The 27030-nt window shown below is 46.0% G+C and overlaps 2 protein-coding genes across 2 annotated transcripts in view; both read left to right on the plus strand.

Moving 5' to 3' along the window:
* The window catches only part of zgc:154142 (uncharacterized protein LOC555481 homolog), a 41750-nt gene extending 20776 nt beyond the window's left edge, over positions 1-20974 (plus strand). The window contains exons 12-27 of the mRNA XM_064926525.1: positions 140-194; positions 5129-5238; positions 5970-6070; positions 7617-7894; positions 8907-9070; positions 9244-9427; positions 9849-10067; positions 11750-11884; positions 13026-13247; positions 13465-13647; positions 14145-14257; positions 14379-14473; positions 14625-14718; positions 14905-15100; positions 17516-17676; positions 20120-20974. Coding sequence (XP_064782597.1) covers positions 140-194; positions 5129-5238; positions 5970-6070; positions 7617-7894; positions 8907-9070; positions 9244-9427; positions 9849-10067; positions 11750-11884; positions 13026-13247; positions 13465-13647; positions 14145-14257; positions 14379-14473; positions 14625-14718; positions 14905-15100; positions 17516-17676; positions 20120-20311 — 2502 coding nt within the window. The 3' untranslated portion in view covers positions 20312-20974. The remainder of the gene's footprint in view (positions 1-139; positions 195-5128; positions 5239-5969; positions 6071-7616; positions 7895-8906; positions 9071-9243; positions 9428-9848; positions 10068-11749; positions 11885-13025; positions 13248-13464; positions 13648-14144; positions 14258-14378; positions 14474-14624; positions 14719-14904; positions 15101-17515; positions 17677-20119) is intronic.
* Positions 20975-21195: 221 nt separating this feature from the next.
* fam13a (family with sequence similarity 13 member A) overlaps positions 21196-27030 on the plus strand; it is an 85869-nt gene continuing 80034 nt past the window's right edge. Inside the window, exon 1 of the mRNA XM_064926513.1 lies at positions 21196-21500. Within this exon, the coding sequence (XP_064782585.1) occupies positions 21474-21500 (27 nt within the window). The 5' untranslated portion in view covers positions 21196-21473. The remainder of the gene's footprint in view (positions 21501-27030) is intronic.

Below are 27030 nucleotides of genomic sequence, written 5' to 3' on the forward strand. Positions count from 1 at the left end.
CTGTAGGTAGGTACCTAACCCTTACCCAGCCTGTTCCCACTGAGGCCCCTATACAGCCTAACCCTGGGACAACATCACTGACCTAACCTTACCCAGCCTGTTCCCACTGAGGCCCCTATATAGCCTAACCCCTACCCAGCCTGTTCCCACTGAGGCCCCTATACAGCCTAACCCCTGGGACAACATCACTGTAGGTAGGTACCTAACCCTTACCCAGCCTGTTCCCACTGAGGCCCCTATATAGCCTAACCCCTGGGACAACATCACTGTAGGTAGGTACCTAACCCTTACCCAGCCTGTTCCCACTGAGGCCCCTATACAGCCTAACCCCTGGGACAACATCACTGTAGGTAGGTACCTAACCCTTACCCAGCCTGTTCCCACTGAGGCCCCTATATAGCCTAAACCCTGGGACATCACTGTAAGTATGTACAGTGCCTTTGGAAAGTATTCAGATCCCTTTACGTTTTCAGCATGTTGCTACGTTACAGCCCTATTCTAAAATGTATTGATTAAATGTATTTAAAACAAATCCGCAGCAATCTACACACAATACCCCATAAAAACAAAGTGAAAACAGGTTGAGAATTTTTGCAAATGTATAAAATAGAGAAATAAACCCTTTGCTATAAGACAAGAAATTGAGCTCAGGTGCATCATGTTTCCATTGATCATCCTTGAGATGTTTCTACAACTTGATTTGGAGTTCACCTGTGGTAAAATCAATTGATTGGACATGATTTGGAAAGGCACACACCTGTCTATATAAGATCCCACAGTTGACAGTGCATGTCAGAGCAAAAACTAAGCCACGAGGTCAAAGGAATTGTCCGTAGAGGGCCGATACAGGTTTGTGTCGAGGCTCAGCTCTGGGGAAGGGTACTAAAACATTTCTGCAGCTTTGAAGTTCCCGAAGAACACAGTGGCCTCATCATTCTTATATGGATGAAGTTTGGAACCAAATCAAATCAAATGTATTTATATAGCCCGTCGCACGTCAGCTGATATCTCAAAGTGCTGTACAGAAACCCAGCCTAAAACCCCAAACAGCAAGCAATGCAGATGTTGAAGCACATTGGCTAGGAAAAACTCCCTAGAAAGGCCAAAACCTAGGAAGAAACCTAGAGAGGAACCAGGCTATGAGGGGTGGCCAGTCCTCTTCTGGCTGTGCCGGGTGGAAATTATAACAGAACATGGCCAAGATGTTTAAAATGTTCATAAATGACCAGCATGGTCAAATAATAGGTCTGGGACAGGTAGCACGTCCGGTGAACAGGTCAGGATTCCATAGCCGCAGGCAGAACAGTTGAAACTGGAGCAGCAGCACGGCCAGGTGGACTGGGGACAGCAAGGAGTCATCATGCCAGGTAGTCCTGACGCATGGTCCTAGGACTCAGGTCCTCTGAGAGAAAGAAAGAGAGAATTAGAGAGAGCATACTTAAATTCACACAGGACACCAGATAAGACAGGAGAAGTACTCCAGATATAACAAACTGACCCTAGCCCCCGACACATAAACTACTGCAGAATAAATACTGGAGGCTGAGACAGGAGGGGACAGGAGACACTGTTGCCCCATCCGATGATACCCCCGGACAGGGCCAAACAGGAAGGATATAACCCCACCCACTTTGCCAAAGCACATCCCCCACACCACTAGGGGGATATCTTCAACCACCAACTTACCATCCTGAAACAAGGCCGAGTGTAGCCCACAAAGATCTCCACCACGGCACAACCCAAGGGGGGGCGCCAACCCAGACAGGAAGATCACATCAGTGACTCAACCCACTCAAGTGACGTACCCCTCCTAGAGACGGCACGAAAGAGTACCAGTAAGCCAGTGACTCAGCCCCTGTAATCGGGTTAGAGGCAGAGAATCCCAGTGGAAAGAGGGGAACCGACCAGGCAGAGACAGCAAGGGCGGTTTGTTGCTCCAGGGCCTTTCAGTTTACCTTCACACTCCTGGGCCAGACTAGACTCAATCATATGACCCACTGAAGAGATGAGTCTTCAGTAAAGACTTAAAGGTTGAGACTGAGTCTGCGTCTCTCACATGGGTAGGCAGACCATTCCATAAAAATGGAGCTCTATAGGAGAAAGCCCTGCCTCCAGCTGTTTGCTTAGAAATTCTAGGGACAATGAGGAGGCCTGCGTCTCGTGACCGTAGCGTACGTGTAGGTATGTACGGCAGGACCAAATCAGAGAGATAGGTAGGAGCAAGCCCATGTAATGCTTTGTAGGTTAGCAGTAAAACCTTGAAATCAGCCCTTGCCTTGACATGAAGCCAGTGTAGGGAGGCTAGCACTGGAGTAATATGATCAAATGTTTTGGTTCTAGTCAGGATTCTAGCAGCCGTATTTAGCACTAACTGAAGTTAAAGCTGTCCTTGAAACGGTCTTGATATGTTCGTCAAAAGAGAGATCAGGGTCCAGAATAACGCCAAGGTCCTTCACAGTTTTATTTGAGACGACTGTACAACCATTAAGATTAATTGTCAGATTCAACAGAAGATGTCTTTGTTTCTTGGGACCTAGAACAAGCATCTCTGTTTTGTCCGAGTTTAAACGTAGAACGTTTGCAGCCATCCACTTGCTTATGTCTGAAACACAGGCTTCTAGCGAGGGCAATTTTGGGGCTTCACCATGTTTCATTGAAATGTACAGCTGTGTGTCATCCACATAGCAGTGAAAGTTAACATTATGTTTTCGAATGACATACCCAAGAGGTAAAATATATATAGTGAAAACAATAGTGGTCCTAAAACGGAACTTGAGGAACACCAAAATTTACAGTTGATTTGTCAGAGGACAAACCATTCACAGAGACAAACTGATATCTTTCCGACAGATAAGATCTAAACCAGGCCAGAACTTGTCCGTGTAGACCAATTTGGGTTTCCAATCTCTCCAAAAGAATGTGGTGATCGATGGTATCAAAAGCAGCACTAAGGTCTAGGAGCACGAGGACAGATGCAGAGCCTCAGACTAATGCCATTAAAAGTACTAAAACACTTGAGTGTCTCTCTTGATCCTAGGTCCTGGCAGAGTTGTGCAGACTCAGGACAACTGAGCTTTGAAGGAATACGCAGATTTAAAGGGCAGTCCGTAATTTGCTTTCTAATAATCATGATCTTTACCTCAAAGAAGTTCATGAATTTATTACTGCTGAAGTGAAAGCCATCCTCACTTGGGGAATACTGCTTTTTAGTTAGCTTTGCGACAGCATCAAAAATACATTTTGGATTATTCTTATTTTCCTCAATTAAGTTGGAAAAATAGGATGATCGAGCAGCAGTAAGGGATCTTCAATATTGCACGGTACTGTCTGTCCAAGCTAGACGGAAGACTTCCAGTTTGGTGTGGCGCCATTTCCGTTCAAATTTCCTGGAAGCTTGCTTCAGAGCCCGGGTATTTTCTGTATACCAGGGAGCTAGTTTCTTATGAGAATTTTTTTAGTTTTTAGGGTTGCAACTGCATCTAGGGTATTGCTCAAGGTTAAATTGAGTTCCTCAGTTAGGTGGTTAACTGATTTTTGTCCTCTAGGAAGACTCTTCCTAGAACTGGCCGCCCGGCCAAACTGAGCAATCGGGGGAGAAGGGCCTTGGTCAGGGAGGTGACCGAGAAGCCAACGATCATTCTGACTGAGCTACAGAGTTCCTCTGTGGAGATGAGAGAACCTTCCAGAAGGGCAACAATTTCTGCAGCACTCCGCCAATCAGGCTTTCATGGTGGAGTGGCCAGACGGAAGCCACTCCTCAGTAAAAGGCACATGACAGCCCGCTTGGAGTTTGCCAAAAGTGACCTAAAGACTCTCAGACCATGAGAAACAAGATTCTCTGGTCTGATGAAACCAAGATTGGACTCTTTGGCCTGAATGCCAAACGTCATGTCTAGAGGAAATCTGGCACCATCCTTACGGTGAAGCATGGTGGTGGCAGCATCATGCTGTGGGGATGTTTTTTTAGCAGCAGGGACTGGGAGACTAGTCAGGATTTAGGGAAAGATGAATGGAACAAATTACAGAGAGATCCTTGATGAAAACCTGCGCGAGAGCGCTCAGGACCTCAGACCGGGGTGAACGTTCACCCTCCAACAGGATAACGACCCTAAGACCATGTAACGCCCCCCAAAAGCCCTTCAGGTGGCCAGTCTGTAGAGTACAGTAGAATCCTGGCTTTATTTCAGCTGATCTGTCTGTGATCACAGAAGAATCCTGTCTTTTTTCTGCTGATCCACTTGGTTCAATTCTCCGTGCCCAGATGTGTAGTAAAACTATATTATTTGTTGGAGCTATAAACACCGTGGTACGTTCCAAATGGCAGCCTATTCTCTATAGTGCATTGACTTTGACCAGAGCCCAGTAGGGTTCCAGTCAGAATTAGTATACTATTATCTGTATAGGGAATAGGGTGCCATTTTAGGATGCAGACAGTGTAGTATGAAGTGCCCTTAGTGCAGCAGTTGCCCTCTGGTTGTCTCTTACCCTTTGCCTCATTCTTTACCCTTTGATGGGCCCTAGGTGGCCGGGCACCTGCCAAGCCAATTGCTGAAATCGAGTTTTACAGATGGACTGTGCATCGTGCTGCCTCGGGGGGTGTGTGTGGGGGGGGTTCTGGTCGGGCACAGCTGTAGAGGAGAGGAAAGGAATAGGAGCGGAGAGGGGAGGAGATGACTATGGGAAAAATTCTTACTGCGGTCAAAACAATAACCCTATTGTAACGGTTTTCTTGAGTCGAAGGAGAGGCGGACCAAAACGCAGCGTGGTTATTATTCATGGTTCTTTAATAAAGAAACTATACATGAATAGACTAACAAAACAAGAAATGTGGAAAACCAAAACAGTCCTATCTGGTGCAAACACAGAGACAGGAACAATCAACCACAAAACCCAACACCAAACAGGCTACCTAAATATGGTTCCCAATCAGAGACAATGACTAACACCTGCCTCTGATTGAGAACCATATCAGGCCAAACACAGAAACAGACAAACTAGACCCACTCAGATCACACCCTGACCAAACAAAACATAGAAACATACAAAGCAAACTATGGTCAGGGTGTGACACCTATAGTCTTATCGCTGATGTCAGATAAGATAACAACTGTTCTGTCCTTTACTCTAGAATGGCCAACCACATGTGGCAAACCCGCCATTCCCCCCACCATCCACACCCGCATAGTCAATGGAGAGCCAGCCAAACCCCACTCCTGGCCCTGGCAAGTGTCCATGCAGGTGAGACACTGTCTGTCTAAACTCTATTTAAGGTCATTTAGATCCATCAAACACTGTTATTCTAGAATCAAATCCAAAATGGCTGCCTTGTTGCTAACATGTCTTAGGCGTATACCCAGAACCAAGTCACGTGATTATGCATCAGGGAACATCACAAATGTGTCAACTTTTTTACAACAACAAGTGAATTCATTTACTCAACATCTCATCTCTCAAGGGCAATATCACCAATAGGTTTTGAATGAGATTCTCTGTTATCATGATGCAGCTACACTAGTCACAGGGACAAGACTTCTTTCAGTTGGGACATGTTTGTTAATTGACATCATCATTACATGGGTCGGATTACACACACACACTGCTAATAAAACTTGAGAAGGGTCCCTTCAACTCAACCCCATCATTATTTAAAACAACTTTGATTATATCCGAGGCATCGACGTACACTATGCTTGTTTGTGCGTGTGTGTGGTTGTGTGTTTGCGTACTGTCTGTCCCACAGTTTTGACCTATAGAAGACAAATAGGCACGACTGGCTCACAATTGAAGGAATAGTTCAAACAAATGACATATTGGTTTCCTTGCCCTGTGAGCAGTCTAGGGACACGGCCCATAGCATGGATTGCTATCTTACCTTGTCCGTAGACTGCTTACAGGCTAAGGAAACCAACATGTCATTGAATCATTTGGGTGATCTATCACTTTAAAAGCGGATGTTTTATTTTACCCAGGTTTGGCCTAGCAGTCAGGAGACGCCCAAGTTCTTCCACACCTGCGGAGGAACTCTCATCCATAAGAACTGGGTCATGACAGCTGCCCATTGCTTCATACGGTGAATGAACTACAGGTTCAGTCCCAAATGGCACCCTATTTAGGGCACTACTTTTGACCTGTACCTATAGGGAATAGGGTGCCATTTGAGACGCATAGGCCCTGGTCAAAAGTAGTGAAATATATAGGGAAAAGGGTGACATTTGGGACGTAGACACAGAGGCAGAATTACTAGAACAGACATTCTCATTCAAGTCAATGGTCCATTCCGTGTTGGGCGGTAATTCTATTCCTATAAATGTGCACTCCCCTCAACTGTGCCACAGGTACATATCACCGTACATGTAGGCCAGCATGTCTCTATGGTGTGCACAAAACAAGACGATTTTGGCATACATTTTTACCTTTTGAGATTTTAAAATGTACCTTTTAAATTTGATTGAGCTTACACAGTGGTGTGAAATGTACCCAATGGTCATACTTAAGTAAATGTAAAGATAACTTCATAGAAAATTACTCAAGTAAAAGTGAAAGTCACCCAGTAAAATATTACTTGAGTAAAAGTCTAAAAGTATTTGGTTTTAAATGTACTTAAGTATCAAAAGTAAATGTAATTGCTAAAATATATTTAAGTATCAAAAGAAAAAGTAAAATTATGAAATAATTTTACATTCCTAATATTAAGCAAACCAGACAGTATGATTTTCTTACTGTAGAGTGCCAGGGCACACTACAAAACTCAAGACATAATTTACAAATGGAGCATTTGTGTTTAGTGAGTCTGCCAGATAAGAGGCAGTAGTGATGACCAGGGATGTTTTCTTGATGTGCTTGAATTGGAAAATGTTCCTACCCTGCTGCTAAGCATTCGGAATGTAACAAGTACTTTTGGGTGTCAAGGAAAATGTATGGATTAAAAAGTACATTCTTTTCTTTAGGAATGTAGTGGAGTAAAACTAAAAGTTGTCAAAAAATCTATAGTAAAAGGTACAGCTACCCCCAAAAAACTACTTAAGTAGTACTTGGGACTTGAAAGTATTTTTACTAAAGTACTTTACACCACTGAGCTGACATTACGTAATATTGTTCTGTGTCGTGTGAAGTAAACAAAACATAAAAGTATTTTTAGACCATGAAAGTTGAGAAAATGTCCCTCCCTGTGTCTGGAGCCTATTATCGTAATGCAGACAGGCAGTTCTTTGGGACGCCTATGCCTCTGTCTGTCACAACCATTACCTAGGTCCTTATCTAAGACTTGTTACAGGGCTGGTGCTGGGTCTTGTTAGTCCAATGAATGTCTCCAACTGTGTATAATGACCCACAGAGTTAATTCTGCCCTGTCACAGAGAACCATGCTGATAGATAGGAATTGATGGTATGCTGCTACTGCCAGCGAACTCTGTACACTGTAGCTTTTCTATCTGTTGGTGGTTGGTTTTGTACATAGAAATAGATCCTTTAAATTGTATATTCCCAAGTCAAATCATTCCATTTCTATGATGTAGTTATGGGTGGTTATGTTAAGGAGGATGTCTGCATCAGTGTGTGTGTGTTTATACAATGAGTGCACTAAACATTAGGATCTATGTGACTCTCACTCTCTCCAGGTACGCTGACGAGCTCCAGCGCTGGAAAATGTGCCTGGGCAAACACAACCTGACGTTCACAGAAGACACGGAGCGCTGCTTTGGCGTGACGGGCATCTACCGCCACGAGGGATTCAAGTACCCCACGTTGCCCACGGTGGAGTTCGACATCGCCCTCGTCAGGCTGGGTGGGGAAGTGACCCCCAGCGATCAGATCTCCTACTCCTGCCTGCCCTCCCTGGAGGAGGTCCTAGAGGGGGGCAAGAAGTGTTACGCCACCGGCTGGGGAGATGAGACTGGTGAGGGGTTTGGGACGTCCACGATTTGCTGTGACCTCTTTTGTCTCATATGAGGATTTGGATGCGTTCCCTATATAGAGCCCTATGGGCCCTGGTCAAAAGTAGCACACTGCATAGGGAATAGGGTGCCATTTGGGACACAGACGTTGTGTAGTGAACATACAATCAATGTTATGCCATCGGCTGTGGAGGTGAAGACTGGTGAGGGCTTGAGATGGTTTGTGATGTCTGCCATTTATTGTGACTCCTATTGGAGGATACCATGATATTGGAGGGGTAACCCAGACCAGCGCCTATCAACCCAACACCTTATGCAAAGTGATCCAAATCTCTTGATGAGGTTGCTAGGGGTTGGGTTAAGGGTGCTACAATATGCATTGTGTAGATAAGTGGGATACAGTCAGAGCAAGATATTAGGATTGTGACCTAATTTTGCTGTCAGAAAAAAACATATGACTCTTCTCTTCCACAAATATATACAAGCACGTACAAGTTACAACAAAATACAACAATCCATCCAACCACCATAATTCATTCCTTGACCAGTTTTCCTATTTCCATACTGTCAATCCTGGTTCCAGTTCTTCTGGTGCTTTCACCCCCTCTGTTGGTTAACAATTGAAAATACATCCACTGAATTTCAACGTTGATCTCGCTGTACACGTCTTTGGCTGCGTTCACACAGGCAGCCCAATTCTGATATTTTTTTGGTTCACTAATTGGTCTTTTGACCAATCACATCAGATCTTTTCAAATCAGATCTTTTTCAGAGCTGATCTGATAACAACTAGTGAAAAAAGATCGCAATTGGGGCTGCCTGTGTAAACACAGCCTTTGTTTTCTATGAAAAAGCATCTAAAAAGGATTAGTCTAAAATAAAAGTCAAGCACTATCAGTTGATAACAATAAATTAACTGGAGCAACTCATTTATTTTTAATCAGGCGATTCCATGAATACCAAAGTAGCTGAGGACCAAACAATAAATTAACCAGTTATATATTTTTTAATCAGGTGATTCCATGAATGCCAAAGTGGCTGAGACCCTGAACCAGGTGGCCCTGCCGGTGGTGCCCTTCAACACCTGTAAGAAGCTGGACTACTGGTGGTTCCAGGTCAAGACCACCATGATCTGCATGGGCTACACCTTGCCTGACGAGCTCAAGTCTGTCTGTCAGGTACTCAAGTGGGATATATACCCGCATAGTATTATACTGTATAATGCAAAAAATTATCCATTGACTTATGCAGTGATTACATGATACAAAAAAACTATTTGATTAATTTTGTCATGGTTGTGTTGATGATGTCATCAATATGAAGTGCTGTTGACCATCATCATGTGACACAGGGGGATTCGGGCGGTCCCCTGGTGTGCCAGGACTCTGCCAACGCTCCCTGGGAGGTGCACGGTATCACCAGCTTTGGTCCCAATGGCTGCATCATGGACAAGAAACCCTCTGTGTTCACCCGTGCCTCTGCCTACATCCCCTGGATGGAGAATGTCATCCGCAGGGACATGTACAAACAGCACAGTAGGTTATTTATTTAACCTTTATTTAACTAGGCAAGTCAGTTAGGAACAAATTCTTATTTACAATGACATCCTACCCCAGCCAAACCCTAACGACGATTGGCCAATTTGCGCCGCCCTATGGGACTCCCAATCACGGCCGGTTGTGATACAGCCTAGAATCAAACCAGGCTCTGTAGTGACACCTCTAGCACTGAGATGCAGTGCCTTAGACCGCTCTGCCACTCGAGAACTGGTTCCAACCGGTCTAAATCGGTTTCTAATATCAAGCTTTTTGGTTGATTTGGAGTAGTGACATCTTTTTTTTCTGCTCCTTTCTCTCTCTTTCCATCTCTCTCTTTCCGACTCCCCTCTTTCTCTCTTTGTCCCTTCCTGTCTTCCCTTCAACTTCCTTCCCATCCCCTTTCCTCCTCTCTTTGTAGCATCTGGCTGTGGTGGGCCAAAGGACATGACTGGCGAGAGTGGCGTGTTGTCCAGCATGGGACATCCGGGAAGCTACAGTAACGGTGCCCACTGCCAGTGGCACATCAAGGTGCCCGACGGTAAACTGGTCCACCTGCACTTCCACAGCTTCTCCCTGGAGGACACCCAGCTGTGTCTCAACGACAAGGTCACCATCAACGACAGCTTAGCCAGCCTAGGTAGTACAACCGTATGTAAGGGTCTTTGGTGTGTGTGGGAGGAGGGGGGGTGGGTGATGTGGGGTGTGTGTTGTAGCGGTATTTATTAGAGAGGGGTAAAGAAAGATTTTGTTCAGGCACCAGGCAGGTATTAACCATGCCGAAAGGAAAAGAGTAGAATAGAGAGAGTACCACTACCAGACCCACACACATCAGCAGAAGAGACTGCCTAGAGTGTAGCCTGTTTACCAGATAGCCAGTGGAGAGAAAAGAGAATACACACCATATAAAACCCACATCACAGCACAGGGGTAACCCCAACAAGAATACATCATACAATAATACTAATAATGGCAGAGCAATTAAACAGCAACTTCATACAAGAACGAACCCAGTCATCAACAGAGGATTTGCAATAATCTGTATTATTTTCTAGTGGATGAGTGCAGAGGGTATGAATGTGGGGGGTGTTCATCGACACAACAAAGGCCTTAAAAATGTCCACAGTCTTCTCGGCCACATGTCATTAGTACACCTCACCTCAATACAGTTCACATAACAATACACAACTTGCAAGCAACCTCCCTTTTAACTAAAATGTCCATCAAAATACTTCTGGCAGGGCAATAATAGTCCAGCTCTAATGAACTTCAATGGGAAGTGCATTTGAAAAATAGAGAGTCAGTTGCAGGGTAAAGCACTGGAACGAGAGGGAAGAGAAAGAAAAAGAGAAATCTTAGCTGTGGTCTTCAGGCCTGCCGGTGTACAGTCTGACTGTCCGATGGTTTGTTGGTTTGTATGTTAAAGCTTCGCAACAATGTTGCTACTAATCCATGCAATCCATAACGGGCGCGGTCCCAAACAAAAACAACCACGATCTAAAGCGATCACACCGATGATTGAGTTAAATACTTTATAAACTACAAACGCTGAAAACAAACAAAACTTCTGCAGCACAGCACACACAATCAAACTGTCGCGCCAGCCAAGAGCCCCTCCCCAAAGAGCTGAATGAGCTCTCTTTATCTCCTCCTTCCTTACTGCTCATGTGCTCTTAAAGTGGCAGTGCACGGTGAAGGCTCCGAGCAGATTTCGCCACAGTGTGTATGTATGTGGCTTGCGTGAGCACACACATCCTGTCTGACGATTAATTTGCGGGGTCACTTGTGTCTGATAAATGAGATTACTGTGTGCTTTATTGTGTCTCTCCTCAAACATGTCAATGTCATTACTTTCCAATATGATTAAGAGTAAATGACATTTCAGAGTCAAGTTATTTGCTCTGGCAGCCGTACAACTGACTGGAAGGCAAGATGATGAAACCCTGTGACAAGAAAGCTGTAACAGAGAATGCTCTTGTCTCTTCAACAACTGATATGCTTTGTCAGCCAGGACACGTATTGATGGACTTGATAATAGGGTAGTTGAATATCATTAATCACAGTAGACGGATTACTGTCGTTATCATAATGACAGTTGTAGATTAAGGCCCAGGAGACATTGTTTGCACAAAAAGATTCAGCCAACAGTGTTTGATTAGCCTTTGAAACCCTTGATTTTTCTCATATCAGAAGAAAGATCTTGGAGAGGAGAGGAGACCAATTAAGTGATGCACTGCATGCCTCCTTATGACCCTTAATGTATCTTTATAACCTCACCACGTCACCTTATAACCTTATAACCTCCTTATGTCTCCTTTGTAGGTACCTACTGCAGTCACATTCCCCCTCAGGACCTAGTGAGTATCGGTGACAGACTGAGCCTCTATTTCACCTCCAACAACAAGGTGGTGGACACCGGCTTCAGGGCCACCTGGAAGGCTGTGGACCCCAGCCAGGGTGAGTGGAGCTGGGCTTCAGGGCCTCCTGGAAGGCTGTGGACCCCAGCCAGGGTGAGTGGAGCTGGGCTTCAGGGCCTCCTGGAAGGCTGTGGACCCCAGCCAGGGTGAGTGGAGCTGGGCTTCAGGGCCTCCTGGAAGGCTGTGGACCCCAGCCAGGGTGAGTGGAGCTGGGCTTCAGGGCCTCCTGGAAGGCTGTGGACCCCAGCCAGGGTGAGTGGAGCTGGGCTTCAGGGCCTCCTGGAAGGCTGTGGACCCCAGCCAGGGTGAGTGGAGCTGGGCTTCAGGGCCTCCTGGAAGGCTGTGGACCCCAGCCAGGGTGAGTGGAGCTGGGCTTCAGGGCCTCCTGGAAGGCTGTGGACCCCAGCCAGGGTGAGTGGAGCTGGGCTTCAGGGCCTCCTGGAAGGCTGTGGACCCCAGCCAGGGGGAGTGGAGCTGGGTGAATGGACAGACGTTCCTTGTGGAAGAAGCCTCTCAGCACAGTTCTAGGATCAGCACCTTTAGCAACCCTCCTAATGTGAACATTCACCATACGGGCCATGGCGGAATACATATCTGACTTCAGATCACTGCTTAGGCGCACCTTCAGCTTCACCACTAAGCCTAACAACATTTTTTTGCTGTTGAATTTTACCCCCTTTTTCTCCCCAATTTCGTAGTATCCAATTATTAGTAGTTACTATCTTGTCTCATCGCTACAACTCCCGTACGGGCTCGGGAGAGACGAAGGCCGAAACACAACCCAACCAAGCCGCACTGCTTCTTAACACAGCGCGCATCCAACCCGGAAGCTAGCCGCACCAATGTGTCGGAGGAAACCCGTACACCTGGTGTCCTTGGTTAGTGCGCACTGCGCCCGGCCCGCCACCGCGATGAGACAAGGATATCCCTACCGGCCAAACCCTCTCTAACCCGGACTACACTAGGCCAATTGTGCGTCGCCCCACGGACCTCCCAGTCGCGGCCGGCTGCGACAGAGCCTGGGCGCGAACCCAGAGTCTCTGGTGGCTCAGCTAGCGCTGCGATGCAGTGCCCTAGACCACTGCGCCACCTGGGAGGCCAGCCTAACATTCTTATGGATTTACACAAAGTCTTTACACACAGACTCTCCCCACCCTCCTCTCTCCCACTTCCTCCTACAGCTTCATGTGGAGGTGTCTTCAGCAGTGAGCAGGGAGAACTCACCTCTCCTAACTGGCCTAACAACTACCGAGACCAGGCTGTGTGCACCTGGCGTATCTCCATCCCCTCAGCTAAGAACATCCACATTATCTTCACCCATTTTGAGGTGCAGGCCATGAACCAGCTGGGACAGTGTGTGGATTATGTGGAGATCTACGGTGGAGCAGGGTTGACCTCACAAGGTTGGTACCATAGCGATAACACTATAGAGATGCCATTGAATTAGAATTCATAGAGGATATTTTGTTGGATTTCTGCGAACTGCTGTGAATTCAAGTTACAAATTGTAATTTTTTCAAGAGTGCATTACTTTGATCAATGTAACTAAGTACAGTACATGTGATAAATCTACATTACTTCAATAATACTTTTCTTATTTGTGATTTGTTACATGTGCAGATCGCTTCTGTGGCTTTGCCCCGCCCACTGAGGTTACTGTCGTCGGCAACACGGCTGTGGTCCGTTTCCTCAGCAACAAAGCCAATGTGGAGAAGGGTTTCCGTGGTTACTGGACCACCGATCCCAACTTGTTCCCCACTCTGCCTCCCCCTCCCGCTAACCCATGGGACAACATCACTATCAGTAAGTACAACCACTGATCGAGGATCAGATTACCCTGACGCAAATCCTAACATGAACCATTAGGGGGAATAAAAATATCTGACCTTAGATCTGTGGCAAATGCAGATTGAATACCATTTTACTGAGAATGTGTTTTTCTATGATTGTGTTTTGTTTTTCGTGTATTGATGTGAATATTGATGTGTGTATTGATGTGTATACAGGGCTCATCTGTAAAAGTGACCTTGACTCAGCATGACTCTCTGTCAAAACTAAATAAAAATTGCCAACTTCTACCTTCTCATGGGAAGTTCATCTGGACAACTGCTATGTTTACCACAGAGACATTGTCTCTAGGTACATCAATTGGAGCCTTGCCAGCTCAACCAGACTTCCGTTATAAGTGGCTATCCCTTTCCAACAGCAAGGTGGCATTTCCCACTGACTGACACTTTGAAAAGGCTTTCATAGGTAACTTTTATGAACTGTATAGTGACCTGTCTCTCTTCTTCCTATAGGCTGGCCTGAGATGTGTGGCAGCCCTGCTGTACCCCCCAGTAGTGCCACCTTGAGAGTGGTCAACGGGGTAGAGGCTGTGCCCCACTCCTGGCCCTGGCAAGTCTCCATGCAGGTGAGGCCTGGGTTAGTGTGTGTGTGTGCAACCGCGTATGTGCAGGACTTATTTGCAATTAGTGCCTACATGCATGTGTGTGCGTGTAATCATGTATGTTGATGAATCTCTCTGTCTTCAGGCCAGTCCGTTTAATCCCATCCCCTACATGCATGGCTGTGGAGGCTCCCTGATCCACAAGCAATGGGTCCTGACGGCCGCTCACTGCTTCATGGCGTAAGCACATACACACACACACACACACACACACCTCACATTAACACATTATTCTATCCAATCCCAAAATGTGAGTAACAAGTAATAATAGAAACTCCCTTTAACTTTCTAACCTTAACCAAAAATCCCCTTCTCCACCGACCCCATCCAGGCCTCTGGGTAACCCCACCTATTGGCGCATGTGTCTGGGTAAACACCACATGAACTCATCCCGGGACCTCCCTTCCTATGAGGCCTGCTACAAGGTGAACAGCATTTGAATGTTTATTTATTGAGATATAAAAGCTTGTAATATCAGTAATATGATGTCTCTTTCGGTATTGTTATTGATTGTTTTTTATCTCCTTCATTATTATTGATTTACTATAAAGTAGGTGGCGATTTTTTTATATTTTTCTCAATAAAGTTTCATTTGATTTCTTTGACTCCAGGTGGACGGCATCATCAGGCACACAGGCTTCGTGTACGAGCAGGACAAGACGGACATCACTAACGACATCGCCCTGGTGCATCTGAGCTCTGAAGTCAACATGACCAGGGAGATTAGTCCCGTGTGTCTGCCGGCGCTCGGCGCCCTGATGCCTGCTGGGAAACCCTGCTACGTCACGGGGTGGGGCGACGAGAAAGGTATGTTTTTTTAATGGTTTTTAGGAATAGTTGTTCATCAATAGGCACACTCGTAGGTGCACATACAGACACACACCCTTGCAATTCAGATACATGACACACCACTTCAAATACACATTTGAAAATATACCATTTAAATACATGGCACATATTGCATAGCAATACCTACCTCTGCTGAGACTAAACATTTAACTGTTTTATGATGCTATAACATCAGCAGCCCCAAAGAACCTCTCCTCAAACTGACATTGATAGCTCCACCCATCTCACACAGCTCAGGGCATTCAAATCAAATCAAAATCAAAAGTTTATTTGTCACGTGCGCTGAATATAACAGGTGAAATGCTTACTTACAGGCTCTAACCAATAGGTGAACAATCGGTAGGTAAAGAAATAAAACAACAGTAAAAAGACTATAAAAGTAGCGAGGCTACGTACAGACACCAGTTAGTCAGGCTGATTGAGGTAGTCTGTACATGCAGATCTGGTTAAAGTGACTATGCATATATGATGAACAGAGAGTAGCAGTAGCGTAAAAGAAGGGTTGTTGGGTGGTGGGTGGGACACAAGCAGATAGCCCGGTTAGCCAATGTGCGGGAGCACTGGTTGATCGGCCCAATTGAAGTAGTATGTACAGTACATGAATGTATATTTAAAGTGACTATGCATATATGATAAACAGAGTAGCAGCAGCGTAAAAAGAGATGTTGGGGGGAGGCACACAATGCAAATAGTCCGGGTTGCCATTTGATTACCTGTTCAGGAGTCTTATGTCTAGGGGATAAAAACTGTTGAGAAGCCTTTTTGTCCTAGACTTGGCACTCTGGTACCGCTTGCCATGCAGTAGAGAGAACAGTCTATGACTGGGGTGGCTGGGGTCTTTGACAATTTTTAGGGCCTTCCTCTGACACCGCCTGGTGTAGAGGTCCTGGGTGGTAGGCAGCTTAGCCCCAGTGATGTACTGGGCTGTACGCACTACCCTCCATAAGGCCTTGCGGTCAGAGGCCGAGCAATTGCCATACCAGGCAGTGATGCAACCAGTCAGGATGCTCTCGATGTTGCAGCTGTAGAACCTTTTGAGCATCTCAGGACCCATGCCAAATCTTTTTAGTTTCCTGAGGGGGTATAGGCCTTGTCGTGCCCTCTTCATGACTGTCTTGTGTTTGGACCATTCTAGTTTGTTGTTGATGTGGACACCAAGGAACTTGAAGCTCTCAACCTGCTCCACTACAGCCCCGTCGTTGAGAATGGGGGCGTGCTCTGTCCTCCTTTTCCTGTAGTCCACAATAATCTCCTTAGTCTTGGTTAGGTTGAGGGATAGGTTGTTATTCTGGCACCACCCGGCCAGGTCTCTGACTTCCTCCCTATAGGCTGTCTCGTCGTTGTCGGTGATCAGGCCTACCACTGTTGTGTCATCTGCAAGTGTTGGAGTCGTGCCTGGCCATGCAGTCGTGGGTGAACAGGGAGTACAGGAGGGGACTGAGCACGTACCCCTGGGGAGCTCCAGTGTTAAGGATCAGCATGGCAGATGTGTTGCTACCTACCCTCACCACCTGGGGGGGGGAGGGGCCCGCCAGGAAGTCCAGGATCCAGTTGCAGAGGGAGGTATTTAGTCCCAGGATCCTTAGCTTAGTGATGAGCTTTGAGTGTACTATGGTGTTGAACACTGAGCTTTAGTCAATTAATAGATTTCCTCGCCTAGGAGGGATTATAAGCAGGCTACAATATTAATGCAAAGCCTGGTGTTGGCTGACTGGGTGTGTCATGTTCTTTTCAGGGCTGATAAAGTTTTCATGAGGCCAGGTGGCACTCCAAAGCATTGACACCACGTATAGAGTCTGAATCAACTCAGCACAGCATTGACACCACGTATAGTCTGAATCAACTCAGCACACTATTGACACCACGTATAGAGCTGAATCAACTCAGCACACTATTGACACCACGTATAGAGCCTGAATCAACTCAGCACTGCAGCAGATGACCCCAGAGAAACAAAGAAAGCACTCAACCCCTCACACAGTGACAAGGCAGCGACACACACAATGCTATATCTGACTCTAACATCTTCTGTTCTGTATCTATCTGAGCTCCCATTGACTCTCAGTGATTACTCTAGTATAGGACTATAACATAGCTAGTAGACATACTGGATATCCATACATCAGTCATGTATAGAGATACAAGGAGGAGTGAGATGTTAAGGCTATTCACAACGGGTTCAATGAGGATAGCGAGGCTTGCAAGCTAAGAAGCTAGCTAGCATGGCGACCATGTGATCATGTCCATGTCCAATTAGACAGCAGTTGTAATGGTCATTATAGACATTTGCATGGGGAACATTACATGGGCATGACTATCTCGCCACTCCCCTAACTTGCCGGCCCTCCCCCTTCCTCCCATCTCTCTCTCCAGGTAGCCTCTTCCCTGTTGTATCTAAGAAGTTGAACCAGGCAGCCCTGCCCATCGTCCCATTCGCAACCTGCAGTAAGCCAGCCTACTGGTGGGACACCCTGAGACCCTCTATGATCTGTGCCGGATACGAGTCTCCAGACGAGCTCAAGTCAGCCTGCCAGGTAGACTACGGACCCCTACCCAGCTACAGTGCCTCGTTTTGGGCAAGGGGAGGAACCGAGAGAGCCTGGTGGTACAACCTATTACCCAGAGAGTGGCTCGTTTTACAGCTAGGAGAGGTTGGGAGAAGGCCTGGTTGTTCAACCCAACTAACCAGCTTCAGTGCTTAGTTTTGGGGTAGGTTACAGTAGGATATGGGGGTTGGCTGGTTGTATCACCTTGGCTTCTACCGGGACCAAGTGGCTTGTTATTATATTACACAATGATAATACAGTCCGGTGGTTTCTCCTGATTGGAATGCATTATATAACACAGCACATAGCATTTGCTTGTGATCAGTCAGCCTTGATAATGGTTTAATTAGTTTGTTGTTGTGGTGGGACAGAGGACAAAGAGCATAGGAACTACATAGTTGTCTGTCATAATGAGGTCCATATGAATGACAGCAGTGTGAGTCTTTGACCTCCACGTGCTGCTATGTACACTGCTCAAAAAAATTAAGGGAACACTAAAATAACACATCCTAGATCTGAATGAATGAACTATTCTTATTAAATACTTTTTTCTTTACATAGTTGAATGTGCTGACAACAAAATCACACACAATTTATCAATGGAAATCAAATTTATCAACCCATGGAGGTCTGGATTTGGAGTCACACTCAAAATGAAAGTGGAAAACCCCACTACAGGCTGATCCAACTTTGATGTAATGTCCTTAAAACAAGTCAAAATGAGGCTCAGTAGTGTGTGTGGCCTCCACGTGCCTGTATGACCTCCCTACAATGCCTGGGCATGCTCCTGATGAGGTGGTGGATGGTCTCCTGAGGGATCTCCTCCCAGACCTGGACTAAAGCTTCCGCCAACTCCTGGACAGTCTGTGGTCCAACGTGGCGTTGGTGGATGGAGCGAGTCATGATGTCCCAGATGTGCTCAATTGGATTCAGGTCTGGGGAACGGGCGGGCCAGTCCATAGCATCAATGCCTTCCTCTTGCAGGAACTGCTGACACACTCCAGCCACATGAGGTCTATAGCATTGTCTTGCATTAGGAGGAACCCAGGGCCAACCGCACCAGCATATGGTCTCACAAGGGGTCTGAGGATCTCATCTCAGTACATAATGGCAGTCAGGCTACCTCTGGCGAGCACATGGAGGGCTGTGCAGCCCCCCAAAGAAATGCCACCCCACACCATGACTGACCCACCTCCAAACCGGTCATGCTGGAGGATGTTGCAGGCAGCAGAACGTTCTCCATGGCATCTCCAGACTCTGTCACATGTGCTCAGTGTGAACCTGCTTTCATCTGTGAAGAGCACAGCGCGCCAGTGGCAAATTTGCCAATCTTGGTGTTCTCTGGCAAATGCCAAACGTCCTGCACGGTGTTGGGCTGTAAGCACAACCCCCACCTGTGGACGTCGGGCCCTCATACCACCCTCATGGAGTCTGTTCCTGACCATTTGAGCAGACATATGCACATTTGTGGCCTGTTGGAGGTAATTTTGCAGGGCTCTGGCAGTGCTCCTCCTGCTCCTCCTTGCACAAAGGCGGAGGTAGCGGTCCTGCTGCTGGGTTGTTGCCCTCCTACGGCCTCCTCAACGTCTCCTGATGTACTGGCCTGTCTCCTAGTAGCGCCTCCATGCTCTGGACACTACGCTGACAGTCACAGCAAACCTTCTTGCCACAGCTCACATTGATGTGCCATCCTGGATGAGCTGCACTACCTGAGCCACTTGTGTGGGTTGTAGACTCTGTCTCATGCTACCATTAGTGTGAAAGCACCGCCAGCATTCAAAAGTGACCAAAACATCAGCCAGGAAGCATAGGAACTGAGAAGTGGTCTATTGTCCCCACCTGCAGAACCACTCCTTTATTGGGGGTGTCTTGCTAATTGCCTATAATTTCCACCTGTTGTCTATTCCAGTTGCACAACAGCATGTGAAATTTATTGTCAATCAGTGTTGGTTCCTAAGTGGACAGTTTGATTTCACAGAAGTGTGATTGACTTGGAGTTACATTGTGTTGTTTAAGTGTTCCCTTTATTTTTTTGAGCAGTGTATTTTACCCAGCAGCTCTTGTGCTACTCTCAGTGTTGTTCTTTCCCTCTGTAGTGTGTTTTGTTACCGTATAGCCTTAGTAGCCTGAGTACGTTGAGTACGTGTGCTTCCTATCCTATGATGTGAATTAATGTGAATGTGAATCTGAAAATAATTCACTAGCGATTATGTTCTTTACGAGACTGTCGATGAAAGTAATCCAACTCTTTTTGGACAGTTGCTGGTACAATCCTGTTAATATTTTAGTTGTCATCTATAATTACATGAAAATGTTCACTCTCCTTTCTCCTCATCCCTCGCTCCTCTCCTCATCCCTCGCTCCTCCTCATCCTCATCCTCTCCTCATCCCTCGCTCCTCTCCTCATCCTCTCTCCTCTCCTCCTCTGCAGGGGGACTCAGGTGGACCCTTCGCCTGCCAACCCTCAGCCTCAGACCCTTGGGAGGTCCACGGCATCGTCAGCTTTGGCGCCTTCGGCTGTATCAAGGACAAGAAACCCTCTGTGTTCACCAGAGTGTCCTCCTTCAACGACTGGATCGGTGATAACATGAAGAGGTTCATCTATGAGAAGTCGCTAAACTAAAGCGAAATCACTGATCTCAGAACTGTTGGGGGATGTTGATTTAGTTGCTACCTAACCACAGATCTAGGATCAGATTATAATGACTCATCTCAAAACTGTTTTGTCAGGTTGGATAGTGTGGGTTGGAGTTGGAACCTAACCACAGAGCTATGATCAGATTAGTTTAACCTGACGCATAACATGATCTATTAGGTAGGTGGGAAATGATCCAATCCTGTCAGGGCAGATTGATCCTTCCGTCTACACTCATTAAGGTTTAACACTACAGTATGTATACACTGCAGACCCCAAGATGTTTCATCATACATTTCAGTCATTTAGCAGATTCTCTTACCCAGTGTGACTTAAAGGAGAAATTAGGGTTAAGTGCCTTGCTCATGGGCACATCGGCTGATGCAGTATTTCACCTAGTCGGCTCGGGGTTTCAAACCTGGCCCTGCCACTCCAGTAGGGAGGTCTAATACACTGCTGCACCATAGTACCTTATGGACATTAGGATTATACTGTGTATACCAGTACAGATGATTGAGGGAATACTTTTTGCATAATGTCTGCATATCAAACTCCTATTCTCACCATGTAGAAATATTGTAAGTAATGTGATCATGAGTCATGTTGGAATTGCATTCATTCTGGATCTTTGAATAAAATCCTTATTTTGCATATTTTCCCACTTCTGGAACAGTCATGTGATTTGACGTATTACCTCACAAGGATTATAAAATTCCCCTTTCCTCCCCAGCCTTAGTATACAGTCATCCATTCTCCCTTCTGACTCCAAATCCTACAGGCAGACTCTTCAAAATGATATTCCTTTAGTCACATGACCCATCCGCTCAGCCAATGAGAGCGCAGGGCTCAGATTTCAGCCCAGGAGGAGACAGCCAGCCACTAATCTGTGTTTCAGAACAGGGGGTTGTAAAACAAGGAATCTCCTGTGTAGACTGGAGTCTTTACCCATTGTTCCACACCTTGGATTATTTTTGCTGTTGATTGGGGACTTTTGGATGGCACTAGTCTGGGTGAAAGGGTTTGCCAGCTTTGGGCAAGGTTTAGGCGGTGTGTATCCGGGACAGGAGTGAAGACAGGGAGGAGAAGGAGGGAGGATAGTCATTTTTCTTCATCCTTCTTTTCTGCAGACTGCAGGCATTTCCCTGAGACAATGGGGGCAGGAGCGCTCACCATCTGTGTAAGTAGCTACAAAGCCTTTTTCCTCAGCCGACCCGGCTGGCAGGCACAGGGGCTTCTATCTCGGTGGCAAGGCGCTTTATGGATGTATAACGGGACACTCTTACAGTTCACTCAGCCATAGGCAGCACACTCGTGTGTGTGTGTGTGTGTGTGTGTGTGTGTGTGTGTGTGTGTGTGTGTGTGTGTGTGTGTGTGTGTGTGTGTGTGTGTGACAGCGAGAGTTGGCTTTCACATCGGTCTGGGCACAGAGAGAGTCTTTTTAAAATGTCTTCTAGCTGTCACAGTTCTGCAGTCTGTTTCTTCCTGGCACTGAAACACTGTCCTCTCTCTCTACATCTCCCTCCACCTTCAAAATAACTTTATTTAGGTTACTGAACACAAACACGCATCAGAGTAACAGGGACAAGACGTGTTTACTGAAAGTGAAGAACGTTCTCCAGCACTGTGTGTTCAGTAGGTAGACCAAGCTTTTCTCTCCCTGGTAACTCTTACTCGACATCACGTAATTCTGAGTCAGACTTCCCTAATGGGCTACAACACATAAACCCAGTAGAGATGGCATCATGGCAGCATGACTAGAACAGTGCTACCTTTATGCTTACTAACTCTATCTGAGTCCATGTTCCTTAGCAATGATCCAGTGACTCAGTTTTTAAAAGGGAGTCTGTAATGAAAGCCATCTCGCACAAGGAACATTTGAGGAATATTATGAGTGAACCCTAGTCCATTCCCACAATAGTCTCAGGATTACTTGCCTTATAAGGACAACAACTGCCCCATAGTATGAAGTCTGTGATACGAGCTAGACACTACAACAGACTTTTAGTTGAGCAGCAGTTGTTACTGCTAGGACTGTTTTTCCTGTGGTGCTGCCATACCAGTTGCTCTTACGGTCACCCACATTGGGAGAGACAAAGAGGGGGAGGGAACAAGAGGAAGCATGCTAGGGCATGCTATCCCCCTCTGTGAGTCAGTTAAGGAGGCAGCCAAACTTCTGTGTGGTCTAAAATCACCATACAATTGATTTATTCGCAAAAAGCTATGTAAATGAGAATAGGCTCTCGCATCCCATCTAGACACTTAGAAGTAATGGTGGACTTCAAAAGAAGTATGCTTTCTCAAGTGTTCACAAGTAGTTGAAGAGTGTATGGACTACTCTCTTCAACACTCAACAGTTGCTACAAATGTAGGATCTTCATTTGAGCCAGTTTGCTACAGCAGGAAAATAATCCTGCAGCAACAGGAAATGTGAATTATTATGTGGATTATAATTCATGGACATTTTTGTAGGGGTTGATAGATCTTTCGTAAGTGAAGGTCAAGTCTGAAATTTCATGGTGAAAATTACAAACTTCAGAAGCCTTTTAAAACCTCAAATGCACTACATGTTTTAAATTTCCTTAAATGATCCTGCAACAGGGTGATCAAATGAACATCCTTCATCTGTACTGTCACGGCCCTCCAGGTGTCTATAGGAAGCCATTCTTTTACAGCGTCACGAGGTTGTAGCAGTAGTGTGATAATGTCCCTCTGGTCCTCTGGGGGAGGAGAGAGGGATGATGACAGGAGAGGGGATAAGGAGTTAAAAGGGCTAATCACAATATAATGGTCGAGTCAACAATAGAGTAGCAAGCCAGAGGCCATTAGGTATTAGCATGCATTTCCTTTCATGTGTATGTACTATGTAGTTGAAATATTATAGTAGTTGGCAAGAATCATTAAAAGCATTACACTGATAAGTAAGTAAAGTTGGTGTGTGTGAGAGAGAGAGAGAGAGAGTTAAATTCTACACCCACCTAAAAGGAAGCGATTCCCAAACCTTCCATAACAAAGCCATCGCCTACAGAGAGATGAACCTGGAGAAGAGTCCCCTAAGCAAGCTGGTCCTGGGGCTCTGTTCACAAACAGACCCCACAGAGCCCAGGACAGCAACACAATTAGACCCAACCATATCAGGAGAAAACAAAAAGAGAATTACTTGACACATTGGAAAGAATTAACAAAAACCAGAGCAAACTAGAATGCTATTTGGCCCTAAACAGAGAGTAAACAGTGGCAGAATACTTGACCACTGAGACTGACACAAAATTAAGGAAAGCTTTGACTATGTACAGACTCAGTGAGCATAGCCTTGCTATTGAGAAAGCTCACCGTAGGCAGACCTGGCTCTCAAGAGAAGACAGGCTATGTGCACACTGCCCACAAAACGTGTTGGAAACTGAGCTGCCAAATGTATGACCATATTAGAGACACAAACTCAGCAAAAAAAGAAATGTCCCTTTTTCAGGACCCTGTCTTTCAAAGATAATTTGTAAAAATCCAAATAACTTCACAGATCTTCATTGTAAAGGGTTTAAACACAGTTTCCCATGCTTGTTCAATGAACCATAATCAATTAATGAACATGCACCTGTGGAACGTTCGTTAAGACACTAACAGCTTACAGATGGTAGGCAATTAAGGTCACAGTTATGAAAACTTAGGACACTAAAGAGGCCTTTCTACTGACTCTGAAAAACACAAAAAGAAAGATGCCCAGGGTCCTTGCTCATCTGCGTGAACGTGTTTTAGGCATGCTGCAAGGAGGCATGAGGACTGCAGATGTGGACAGGGCAATAAATTGCAATGTCCATACTGTGAGATGCCTAAGACAGCGCAACAGGGAGACAGGACGGACAGCTGATCGTCCTCACAGCGGCAGATCACGTGTAACAACACCTGCACAGGATTGGTACTTCCGAACATCACACATGCGGGACATGTACAGGATGGCAACAACAATTGCCTGAGTTACACCAGGAATGCACCCTTGCTTAGACTGTCCGCAATAGGCTGAGAGGGGCTGGACTGAGGGTTTGTAGGCCTGTTGTAAGGCAGGTCCTCACCAGACATCACCAGCAACAACGTCGCCTATGGGCACAAACCCACCATTGCTGGACCAGACAGGACAGGCAAAAAGTGCTCTTCACTGACGAGTCACGGTTTTGTCTCACCAGGGGTGATGGTCGGATTCGCATTTATCGTCGAAGGAATGAGTGTTACACCGAGGCCTGTACTCTGGAGCGGGATCGATTTGGAGATGGAGGTTCTGTCATGGTCTGGTGCGGTGTGTCACAGCATCATCGGACTGAGCTTGTTGTCATTGCAGGCAATCTTAATGCTGTGTGGTACCCTTCCTGCAGGCTCATCCTGATATGTCCCTCCAGTATAACAATGCCACCAGCCATACTGCTCGTTCTGTGTGTGATTTCCTGCAAGACAGGAATGTCAGTGTTCTGCCATGGCCAGCGAAGAGCCCGGATCTCAATCCCATTGTGCACGTCTGGGACCTGTTGGATTGGAGGGTGAGGGCTAGGGCCATTCCCAGCAGAAATGTCCGGGAACTTGCAGGTGCCTTTGTGGAAGAGTGGGGTAACATCTCACAGCAAGAACAGGCAAATCTGGTGCAGTCCATGAGGAGGAGATGCACTGGAGTAATTAATGCAGCTGGTGGCCACACCAGATACTGACTGTTACTTTGATTTTGACCCCCTCCACCTTGTTCAGGGACACATTATTAATTTCTGTTAGTCACATGTCTGTGGAACTTGTTCAGTTTATGTCTGTTGTTGAATCTTGTTGTGTTCAGACAAATATTTACACATGTTAAGTTTGCTGAAAATAAAAGCAGTTGACAGTGACAGGACATTTTATTTTTTTTAGTTTATTTCCCCCAGATTACACAGACCCACAAAAATTTAGAAAACAATTTTGATAAACTCTCATATCTATTTGGTGAAATACCACAGTGTACAATCACAGCAGCAATATTTGTGACCTGTTGCCACAAGAAAAGGGCAATCAGTGAAGAACAAACACCATTGTAAATACAACCCATATTTATGTTTATTTATTTTCCCTTTTGTACTTTGTCACGTCATGTATGTAGGTGGCAGGGAAGTCAGGCGCGGGAGAATCAAATTCAGTATCAATGGAGTATTTTTCTAACTTAAAACACAAACTCCAAAATGAAATAAATGTGGGTACAAGAACCCGTCGCACACCAATCCATAAAACACGAACATAACAACAAACAATCTCTGACAAGGACATGAGGGGATACAGAAGGTTAAATACACAACATATAATGAATGGGATTGGAACCAGGTGTGTAAGAAGACAAGACAAAACCAATAGAAAATGAAACATAGATCAATGATGGCTAGAAGACCGGTGACGTCGACCGCCGAGCACCACCCGAACAAGGAGAGACATCGGCTTCGGCAGAAGTTACAGTTACAACACTGTATACAGACATAATATGACATTTGAAATGTCTTTATTCTTTTGGAACTTGTGTGTAATATTTACTGTTCATTTTTTATTGTTTATTTCATTTTTATTTATCCAGTTCACTTGCTTTGGTAATGTAAACATATGTTTCCCGTGCCAATAAAGCCCCTTGACAGAGAGAGAGAGAGAGAGAGAAGGGGGATAGTGAGGGTGGAAGAGAGAGATATAGAGGAGGGGGAGAGAGGGAGGGAGAGATGGACAGAGACAGAAAAGGGGGGACAGAGACAGAAGGGGGGGAGAAGAGACAGAAAAGGGGGGACAGAGACAGAAGGGGGGAGAGAGACAGAAGGGGGGAGAGAGAGAAAGGTTAAAGAGTTGTACTTGATTGTGCCACTTTATAAGCTGAGTGAGTAGTACACTTATCCCTTACTCTAGGTCACTGTCTCAGTGAGTCACCAGTGTGTGTTTATGTGTGTGCGTGTGTGTGTGCAGATTTAGGGGACATCTGCTTGCAACGGCTTGTGTCACTGACAGGCAGAGTAGCTAAGACAGGCTTAGCTCTTAAACACCTGCGCAGGAGCACTACTGAAATACTGCTACAGCTGTAGTACTGAGCCAACGTATAGAGACATACTGGAGACGTGCCAGAGACGTACCAGAGACGTACTGTAGATATTCCAAGTCTGACTATTTAATCCTCTATACCAGTTTAATCCTCTATACCAGGGGTTCCCAAACTTTTTCACTCAGGCCCCATTTCCAGCATTGGGTAACATCCCACGCCCCCCTGTGCACGCACCACGTCTATTTCTATGATAGTCTCTTGGCGCGCTCCACTACAGCCCTGTTGATGTGAATGGGGGCGTGTTCGGCCTGCCTTTTCCTGTAGCCCACAACAATCTCCTTTGTCTTGCTCATGTTAAGGGAAAGGTTGTTGTCATGGCACCACACTGCCAGGTCTCTGATCTCCTCCCTATAGGCTGTCTCATCATTGTTGGTGATCAGGCCTACCACCGTTGTGTCGTCAGCAAACTTAAGGATGGCGTTGGAGTCGTGCTTGGTCACACAGTCGTAGGTGAACAGGGAGTATAGGAGGGGACTGAGCACGTACCCCTGAGGGGCCCCTGTGTTGAGGATCAACGTGGTAGATGTTTTGTTGCCTACCCTCACCACCTGGGGCGGCCCATCAGGAAGTCTAGGTTCCAGTTGCAAAGGGAGGTGTTTAGTCCCAGTGTCCTTAGCTTAGTCGTGAGCTT

The sequence above is a fragment of the Oncorhynchus masou genome, chromosome 20 (genome assembly GCF_036934945.1).
Source record: "Oncorhynchus masou masou isolate Uvic2021 chromosome 20, UVic_Omas_1.1, whole genome shotgun sequence".
NCBI classification, from domain to species: Eukaryota; Metazoa; Chordata; class Actinopteri; order Salmoniformes; family Salmonidae; genus Oncorhynchus; species Oncorhynchus masou.